General features: G+C 35.9%; 3 protein-coding genes and 1 non-coding gene across 5 annotated transcripts in view; 1 reads left to right on the top strand and 3 right to left on the bottom strand.

The window, feature by feature from the left end:
* Positions 1-903, bottom strand: part of LOC111399766 (putative phosphatidylglycerol/phosphatidylinositol transfer protein DDB_G0282179) — a 3,537-nt gene extending 2,634 nt beyond the window's left edge. The window contains exon 1 of the mRNA XM_023027239.1: positions 702-903. Coding sequence (XP_022883007.1) covers positions 702-807 — 106 coding nt within the window. The 5' untranslated portion in view covers positions 808-903. The remainder of the gene's footprint in view (positions 1-701) is intronic.
* A 3,082-nt stretch (positions 904-3,985) lies between these two features.
* On the bottom strand, positions 3,986-4,058 carry TRNAR-CCU. The gene has a single exon. It is a non-coding gene; the product is annotated as a tRNA-Arg (tRNA).
* Positions 4,059-4,237: 179 nt separating this feature from the next.
* LOC111399765 lies at positions 4,238-5,885 on the top strand. Its single transcript, XM_023027238.1, has 2 exons — positions 4,238-5,017; positions 5,462-5,885. The coding sequence occupies exons 1-2, from the start codon at positions 4,768-4,770 to the stop codon at positions 5,554-5,556; spliced, it is 345 nt and encodes a 114-aa protein (XP_022883006.1). The 5' UTR covers positions 4,238-4,767; the 3' UTR covers positions 5,557-5,885.
* Positions 5,886-5,988: 103 nt separating this feature from the next.
* LOC111399763 (ubiquitin carboxyl-terminal hydrolase 12-like) overlaps positions 5,989-9,553 on the bottom strand; it is an 18,796-nt gene continuing 15,231 nt past the window's right edge. For both annotated transcript variants that reach the window (XM_023027235.1, XM_023027236.1), the window contains exons 22-32: positions 9,180-9,235; positions 8,864-9,041; positions 8,677-8,778; positions 8,513-8,584; positions 8,284-8,349; positions 8,076-8,141; positions 7,398-7,484; positions 7,173-7,289; positions 6,950-7,024; positions 6,744-6,830; positions 5,989-6,465 (exon numbers count right to left, since the gene is read on the bottom strand). In XM_023027235.1, coding sequence (XP_022883003.1) covers positions 6,424-6,465; positions 6,744-6,830; positions 6,950-7,024; positions 7,173-7,289; positions 7,398-7,484; positions 8,076-8,141; positions 8,284-8,349; positions 8,513-8,584; positions 8,677-8,778; positions 8,864-9,041; positions 9,180-9,235 — 948 coding nt within the window. In that variant the 3' untranslated portion in view covers positions 5,989-6,423. The remainder of the gene's footprint in view (positions 6,466-6,743; positions 6,831-6,949; positions 7,025-7,172; positions 7,290-7,397; positions 7,485-8,075; positions 8,142-8,283; positions 8,350-8,512; positions 8,585-8,676; positions 8,779-8,863; positions 9,042-9,179; positions 9,236-9,553) is intronic.

Raw genomic sequence — 9,553 nt, 5'->3', positions numbered from 1 at the left:
CCCCCCCCCCCCCCCCCCCCCCCAATTGCAGCTTCTTGCCAGCATTTGTTTAGAAATTCTAGGTTTGCTCGAAGAACTTCTCTAAAGAATAAAGAATGGGGATTGCGTACTTTCATTTTGGATCAACAACATGTTTGGCAATGGAAGTTCATTTTCTATTGTCACTCTTCCAATCCTTCAGTATCCACAAAAAGTTCAATTTAGAAACCTAACCAAATCTATCACTTAGCAATCCGATCTCCTTTAAGCAACACAACTCTCACACAGTTGCAACGACTAATTATCCGGATTGAAGATTCTCCACGCACCAACAAACCCTCAACCCCCTTTTACCAGAAACCTGAATTAATTCAATTCTCCTTCTCCTTCCACTTCCACCTTTTGATTATCACAGGGGTGGAAGAGCAGATAGACTTTTCCCATCATTTTTTAATTCCGTTTCACAGAAAAAGAAAAAAAAAATTACTGCCAAAAACAAGTTCTAAACGTAATATTTAATTTTTTCGGCATCCCAAGAAATTTACTAAATCAACAGGCAAGGAAAGCTAAACTGCCCAATTTATATTTTTTCCGATTCAATAAAAAATAACGAACCAAAATAAGATACCATAAACCCTACTCAAACGCGCAATATGTACGCTCAAATGTATTGATTTCAAACAAAGCACAAAAAAAGAAATTAAACTGAAATGTGAACTTACTGCAGTAGTGAACGTCAGCGGATTTGGCAAAAGTAAAAGGTATAATAATCAAAAAAGATGAGAAGAAGATTAGGGCAAGCAGAGGACTGAACTGAACCATTGTCATACTTCGATAAATTCGAGACACAGATGAGAAATTTTTCTTGTAATTGCAGGATTAATATTATTTGTTAGGTGATCTGTATCTGGATACAGAAAAAATTTCTGGTCTCTTTAATAATTATTAATTAATTAATGCAGAAAGATACCTTCCTTCGGATAGTTGCATTGAACTGGACTTGGATATGGACTCAACCCGATAAGTTCACTTTAGCCCAAAGTCGACCCATTACACATTTACACATGTGGATTACTTTGCCGATTTGTTCAATATTTTGGGACTATTTCGACATTTAAGTTAAGTGGAAATTTCATAAAACCCTAGTTTTAAAATCCATTATTCTAAAATCAGATGGGATCTTTCACACTTCACAAATCAGATATTTCACATTTAAATTTAAATAAATATTAAGCCCTTGTTTGAGCCCTATTTTTGTGAAGAAAATGAATTTTTGAATAGTGTATTGATAGAAAATGTGTGGCTAAAAAATAAGGAATTTTTTTGATTTGCGTATAATATTATTTTATTGAAGAATGTGTGGTTTAAATGATGTCAAATCACTATTGAAGAATGCATTTTGATTGAAAAATGGGGCTCAAACAAGGGCTAAATATATAATTTTCATCTCTAACCCTAATCAATTTGCTCACTCCCCTCTCTCTCTCTCTCTCTCGGATCACTCTCCACAGATCTTTTTTGTGCGGTGGGTGATTGGTGCGATGTTGTGATTGTGTGCGGTGACCGGTGGCTGGATGTGCAATGTTGTATAGCGTCGCGATTCGAAGGCGATCGGCAGTAGCAGTGGTCTGGCCGTGAATGACGACATATGGTCGCGATCTGCAGCAGATGCGTTCGATGCTGGCGTTTCTCCATGGGCGCTACAGATCTGTTTTTTGTGCAGTGAGTGGTTGGTTCGATGTTGTGGTTGAGTGCGGTGAACGGTGGCTGGGTGTGCAGTGTTGTGTGATGGTTGATCTGGTGGGTGCGCAGGTAGCAGTGGTGTTAAAATGGTGGTTGACGGTGGGGGGTCGTGGCAGTGGCGATGGTGAGATGTTGATGGTTGCCGGTCGTTGTGGCGACGACAGCGAGGTGGAGGTGTTGTTGGCGTTCAGAGAATTGATGATGATGTTGTTTTTGTGCAGTGAGTGGTTGGTTCGATGTTGTGGTTGAGTGCGGTGAACGGTGGCTGGGTGTGCAGTGTTGTGTGATGGTTGATCTGGTGGGTGCGCAGGTAGCAGTGGTGTTAAAATGGTGGTTGACGGTGGGGGGTCGTGGCAGTGGCGATGGTGAGATGTTGGTGGTTGCCGGTCGTTGTGGCGACGGCAGCGAGGTGGAGGTGTTGTTGGCGTTCAGAGAATTGATGATGATGTTGGTGGTGGTCGTGGTGGTAGGGCGATGATTTTGGAGGGCTTGTTTATTTTTGTTAGATCTGGTGGCGGAGTGGGTTTCAACGACGGTATAGGAAGTGGTGCTGGCTACCACAGCCAACATCTACCGCAGCCAGCGATGTTGGCTGTGCTGATAATTGTGATTGTGACAGTAACTCCCAATTGTGACTTGACATTGAATATGTGATCGTGATCCCAATTGATTAAATTGTGACTGAAAAATTAATCGTGATCAATTAATTCAATAATTTACTATGAGTAAATGAATGGTGACAATAAAATTTTTAATTCTGAGGTCGTTGAATAATCGACGACCTATAAAATTTCTAGATATAGCGATGGAGGTGGGCTATTGCAAGAAGTGGCTAGGCAGTGGTCACATGTGTTGTGACCAACTAATAAGTTGAATGTGGCCAATAATTGGTTAATTTGTAATAAATAAATAATATGTGACCTAAAAATTATGTTTGTAACTTATAATTTATTGAGTTGTGATCGAAAAACTAATCTGTGATCTATAAAATTTTTGATTCGTGATCGAAAAATAATACGTGACAAAAATTTTAATTTGTGACCGAAAAATAAGTTGTGACCTATAATATAATAAGTCGTGACTAATTATTTTTTGATTTGTGACCAATAAACAAATTGTGACTTACAAAATTTTTAAATTGTGATCGTAAAAATATTTGCGACGTGAAATTTTTGATTTGTGATAAAAAAAAAATAATAAGTAATAATTATATTGTTAATTTGTGACCAAATTATATAGATCCGTGACCTAAATATATTTAATTAATAAAATAATTAATTAACTAATTAAATCATAAATAAATTTTAATAAAAATCTGATTTTTTTAAAAGTTTGAAACTTATTTTCTTAATTTTGAAATGTGTGATACTTAAATTCTTATTTATGAAAATTTCCCTTAAGTTAATTTAGGATCGTAATGAAAATTAGGCTCTCTATGAGACGTAGAGTATTATTACCATTTTACCAAAAGTTATAGTTTGAAACACTAATACATTTCATCATATATTACATAAGAATCAAGTTCGTTTGAGCATTCATCGCAAGCTCACTTTACGACAATGTTCCCGCATTGAATCAAACAAAGAACATTTTACTTTTGATAGCAACTGATACAATGTATTATCACTACTTTGTCCAAAAATTATAAATCCTACTCTCTTAGCACTGATGTAACATATATATCATCTAGAATCAAGCATGAGAATCCACCAAACGCTCACTACCTCAAGCCCATCACCGCCAAGCATTCTCGTGTATTGCTCTACATGCAATTAAGCCCCTATTTCATTCTCATTTTTGGTATAAAATGTATTATGGAATAGTGATTTTTTGAAGAATGTGGGCTTAAAAAGTAAGGAATTTTTTTTTTTCTTTGGAAATATGTGTATAATTATTTTGTAGAATAATGTGTGGTTGAAAATAAATTTTGAAAAAATAGGGCTCAAATAGGGCCTAAGTATTCAGTACGACTATTAGGATTTGTGTTATAAACGAATCACAATATTTCTCCTTTTTACCTAGACGTCATTGAGTTATGCTACATCACTAGATTGATTTTACTAGAACTATACCAATTAACAGTTAGCAGCATTTTGTTGGTAATTGGGTTTCTAGCCATCTAATCACAAATTGCCAACTCATTTTGACACTCTGATTCTGATAAAATGGCATAACTCAACTTTATTATTTTAGTTATACAAAAAGTGTGCTTCATCAAAAGAATTTTGAACGCACAAATTAATACAATACTAAAAAGGAGGAACGCGCCAGGTAGGGGTCGAACCTACGACTTTCTGCTTAGGAAACAGACGCTCTATCCACTGAGCTACAGGCGCTTTGTTGTTGTAATGTTCAATGATATATATACTTTGTACGTTAATTAGTTCTTCGGCTTTTGAAATTTGGACGTAGAAATGCGCGCTCTCTTTGGATTCGCACTTTCAAATTTACTCACTCCCAAATCCTGAGAGAGAGAGAGAGAGAGTAAACAGTTCTTCTTCAACATTGAGATTGCGGGCAGAATGACTGTAGTTGGTCTCCTATGTGAACATTGAAGACTTGTAGATCCACCCTTAAAAAGTGAAATGCAATAGAACTTTTCATTCTTCTGGATTTATGGTATGATAAAGAATAGTTCAGAAACGCAGAATAGATTGGTAATCGTGCTGTTGTACAAATACATCCATTAGTAGCTCAGCTACGTGCAAAACTACATTTAGGCTGAAGTAAAATTTTGGATGCATCTTTATCACAGTTCAACATATACAGAGAGTTCATTAATAAATTTCAAGTAGACCAAGGAAACGCGTATAGTATGTGTGGGTTCATTAATGGAAATGCAGATACTCTTAGTGAACTGATTTCTTGTTGATGCAGCCTGTGGTACATTAAAAAAGATAGATACTTCTCGAGCTTTTATCAAGCACATTTACTCGTAGAAGAAAACTGACTCCTATATCTTTTAGAAGAAATCCATGGAGACATAGATTAGTGTTGAGAGGTTTTTGTAAATATAATATGTGAAGCAACAAAATGTAATTGCAAATGAGTTGTTTTATAGTTTCAGTCTGTGAAGGAAATACAGAAAAATTAACACGTGTTTCTTTCCATCATTGTCACGATCATCAATCATTCAATTATTCCTGTCTACCACTAGTTCACTTAATACAAATTCTTAAGCCACTGTTACAGGACCTCCTTGTTGCTGTTGGGAAGTTGAACTCGTGCCTGGGAACAAAAAGGACAATGCCAGATACCTTCATCCAGCAAGATGAAATTGATATGCTTGGATTAGGTACGTATCTAAAGATCCTATATATGTTAAAATATTTTTCCTTTTACATAAAGCAAAAGCTTCAAAGGTTGATGAATGCAAAGTCTCGCATCTTACTAGCCAGCAGGAAAGATTCACAACACTTACCATAGTTTCTACACCCCTACTCCAAACTTAGTCAGAAAATCAGGTCTCTTTAGTTGCCTTCTGTTTTGTTTGAAACTGAAAAGTAAGTAAATGGTAGGACTCTAGTCAACTCACCAAATAGTAAATCAATAATCGCACAAGACACGTACTATAATTGACATATCAATACAACTCCATGATCCAGACCCAGATTGGAGGGAACTTGAGAGAGCACAACTTAAAATTGATGCTTAAAACGTTCGAATGAAGAAAGAGTCTTGATTTATTGTACAAATTTGACATACTTTTCAATTATAAGTTGGTGGTTTATCGATGCAGGTCATAAAGCAAAATCTTATCTAGTGCTGCTCATAAAGATGAACCAGTTAAGAGTTGAGACCATTAATGGCACAATGTGCTACAGAGTTTTATGACCCGATTATGGAGGAATTCAGATTTGTTTGATCTGCAATGCAACCAATTTTCTTCTCTTCTGATGCTAGTATAAAGAATACGGTGCAAAAATTTTAGGAAATACCACCTGTTTTCCATATTTTGAAGGCACCAGCTGAATCAAATATGCTGATCCCACTGCTTATTAATTTCCTTTTTATTTTTTACCCCTGGGCGCAAATGTAGGATCAACCGCAAAATCCCTTTTGTTGCCGCTCCTTGTTGCTTCAGTGATAAAAATGGACTCATAAAGGTTCTCCAATTTGTATCGGCTTTCAATATTTGATGGTTTTAATTCTCTTTGCTCTTATCATTTGATTTCGACTGTGGAAATCATCTCTCAAGCATCAATTTGAACACCCATAAAAGAGCAACGTTACACATTTTGTGTGTGTGTTAATATGGATGTCCACTAAAAAGAAGCATAATTGTTTCTTTTACAACCCTATCAAATAATTTGAAATACAACAAACAAAGGGTGTAAGAAAATAAATGGAAAAGTAAAATAAATCGGGCTACTATACCCACTTCACAACACCATTAACCAAAATCTTGACATGTAGGGATAAAATTACGAAGGAACCATAAAAATTATTGGGGAGAGCATGTATATTATACCAAACGCTAAAAACAAATTACATTAGGGAGTGAAAGCTCCTCTTTCCCATTCCAAGTCAAAAATCAAGTGTAGTCTAACAAAGCACCAAATGCACAGAAACACGGAGGAAGAATAAGATCATCAGCTATCCTCTTTTCCGCCTTACACTCTCCTTCACTAATCCCAGATTTCAAGTTCATCACATTTTCAGTGTTGCCTCGGAGTAAGAATATTAAGTAGCAATTTCCGTTCAGTTATATATTTTCACAGCTTTCTCAAATGTGTGGCGATTCTGCAATTATTAGAAAGCTCAAAAGTTAGTAGGATAGAATAGGAAATTACGCCTAGCAAATATTTATTTCCTTTAGTGAAGAGAGCGTTCGATGTGAAAAAGCCCCACGCAATTATTACTAACAATTGGAGTTCACATCAAATTTCGAAAATAGTTCTAAAATGGCATGCTTTCCACCTTTCAAAAAAAACGGCATGCTTTTCCTGTAAAGATTTTCCATTTCATTGGCAGCAATAATCTAATATCAAACTCGAACAGCAAATATTCAAAGAATTCACCTGGTTTGCAGTATAAGTCCTTTTAGGAGTGGTGTCAGAATGCTCTAACCCAAGGTACTGTTCCCAAGCACCATAAACGTCTCTCCTCTACATGAGAATAAATACAAGTTCCTCGGTAATAGATTCATTTAGAGGTTAAAGAAGGAAAATGAATAAATAAATTAAATTAACTGGTAAGGCAAAAAACTTGGCACTAAAAAGATAACCTGAAAACGGCTAGACACTATGTCAGAGTCCTCAAGATACTCCGGACGCCCCAGTGACATAAAAGCAAACTTCCACTGAACATCAAGTAGCAAATCACATGACCCAAAGTACCATCTTAGAAATTCAATTACACCCAATTATTAGGCAGAAGCAACTTTTGGTGAAGTGCCACATGCTTGTTTAAAAAATCATTTGTAGTGTAGATCTCAGAATGGTAAATACCTTAGAGAATTCCTCGTCAGGTATCTGCAATTTCTTTTGAATCCGCGTCTTAACATCTGCTAGAGTTTCACCATCATGATTGACCAAAAATAAGGGTTCCCCAAAATTTTGGATTTGCTGTATGGGAAACAATTAAACATGCTCGTTGCTGTTATAATTATGTCCAAAAATAATCAATGACATTAAATGACAATCAGCATGTAAATTATGTGAATGCTTAAGTACCACTTGATTCTGTGCATTCTCTTTCATAAAATGGTAAACATGAATCAATCGGCTGTTGGGACCAAGGTTCTTCTCTTCTTCTGGTATCTGGAATAGATAAATGAGCCAGACTCAAGCCAGAAACATTTCAATGGTAAAGCAACAAGAATGTCCTATTAGAACATTTATCAGAAGTTGAAAACTATCACATGAAAAGCTGACCGGTGAAACCATGAAATTTTTTTATACAAATCATAAGACCAAATCTAGAACTGTTAACTTCCTGAATTTTGTAAGACAGCATCAAGTTACTAAAATGTCCTGAATTCAGTCCCAACTAGTTCCTAAATCTAAAAGTTAAAGAAATAATGAGGTTCTGAACAGAAGAGTCACCTGTGTGTGTTTTTAAAAAATGCGGTGAGAAAACAAAGCAAAAGGCAATTCTCTGAGAGAGAGAGAGAGACACACACACACACAGAGCTCATCGACGTGCTTATATGTATGTACGTGTGTATACTACAAGCATATGTATATCAACATACATAATGTATATATGATAACACCGAATAAAAGCAGTTAAAGAGCTTCTTGAATTCTTTCAGATAGCATATTTGTATTCTACCAAATTTCGAAGTAGTGAAGAAATGAGGTAAGTGAACAGAAAGTTTTGTTTGTGCATGAAAATGGCAAGAAAATAACCTCTTCAGCCCGCAATGTCCAGTATTGGTCATTTATATTCTCAATCTTCTCGTTGGGCGGAAAGATCTGCAGAATTGGAAACAGCAGAACATGTAAGACATCATAAAACAAAGATCATGCTCAGTATGTCTCAGACTTCAAGTAAAATTAATGCCATAATATCAGGACTAAACTATAATAAACTTAGGAGTGGAGGCGGGGACATCACCTTGTAAATCTTGTGATAGAAAACTTCAAGCAACCTAAGTTCTGCATTTGGATGAGACAACTCTACCTGCAGAAGACATGAGAAATTGTGGGTACTTCAGTTTTCTTTATATCTTTTTCCCACAAAATTATGCTGTAAAACGTAATTTGTATATTAAGTGTGCTGAATAGTTTTAGGAATAATGAAAGACAATAGAAGTACTTGTTTATGAATAAAAAATGTGCCATACCTTTGTTTTGATTTCATTAAGCACATCTCCAACAGTGCTTTGTCTCGGCAATCTAATATTGAGTACTATGGCCTGAAAAAAGAAGTTGATACTTATGGTTATAAGATTTTATACAAATCAGGTTAACAAGAACAGTACAACAATGGCATCCATAGTTTTCCTACCTCATCCTTTGTGGCATGATGGAAGGCAACTTTTAGAGTCTTCAGACATTGCAATTCCGGCAGAGGAATGTCCAGTAGTTCATAATACAGAATATCAGAGATCTGTTAGAAGGAAAAGAATAAGTTATTGCTCCATCAACATCAAAACACTCCTCCCCCAATTAAAAATATATCATGTTGGAGCTACCTGGTTGTAGTGGACAAGCATGTCTAATAGGCGATCAACTGATCTATATTTGATGGGATTGGGCTTTGGTTGCTGAGAATAGCAATTGTGAGGAGTAAGCCGAATTTTAGATGGATCATCCAACCCAAGGTGCTGAGCTACCCTTTCCACAACATCATCGTAAGTGTGGTTCTTTGCTCTAGAGATTTAAGTTAAAAAATGATTATTAGATGCATCAACCTAATTTTGCTCATGAAACTATGACAAAAGGAATGAGCATACTACTTGTACAGTACAGTCTTAAACAGTCCAGAAAAAAAGATCAGAAAGTACTCACAACTCTAGGCAGAATTCATCTTCCTTGGGTCTCTCCAAAGCACGAAAATGAACAACCTGCAAAGAATAAATTCATTCAGAAAAAGAGTGAGAAGACTTGCACTGACATACTTGGTTACCTAAAAATGTAGAGAAGACATCTGAAATAAGAAAATATTAGGTACCAACATAAACAAGACAAAAAGACTTGTATGATGGGATATTAAATAGTTTTCTGCTCCTGGCAGGTAAAAGAAAATTTATGGGATAATGGGATAAGGCGGTATTGGGTTGAGTTGAGATGGCAGGCAAGAGATCTTTGATTGTTGGCCAGGCTTGCCAAATAAGGCACTGACTATTTCCTAATTTTTGGTTTAATTTATTGACATGAAAAGG

Source organism: Olea europaea, chromosome 9 (assembly GCF_002742605.1).
Source record: "Olea europaea var. sylvestris chromosome 9, O_europaea_v1, whole genome shotgun sequence".
NCBI lineage: Eukaryota > Viridiplantae > Streptophyta > Magnoliopsida > Lamiales > Oleaceae > Olea > Olea europaea.
This window is presented reverse-complemented; position numbering and strand designations above follow the sequence as displayed.

Bases quoted from the DNA above. Each gene is read 5' to 3' on its own strand.
- LOC111399765 (XM_023027238.1), top strand. From the start codon at position 4,768: ATGAGTTGTTTTATAGTTTCAGTCTGTGAAGGAAATACAGAAAAATTA. The intron at 5,018-5,461 runs GTACGTATCTAA...TTATCGATGCAG, and splicing joins AATTGATATGCTTGGATTAG to GTCATAAAGCAAAATCTTAT.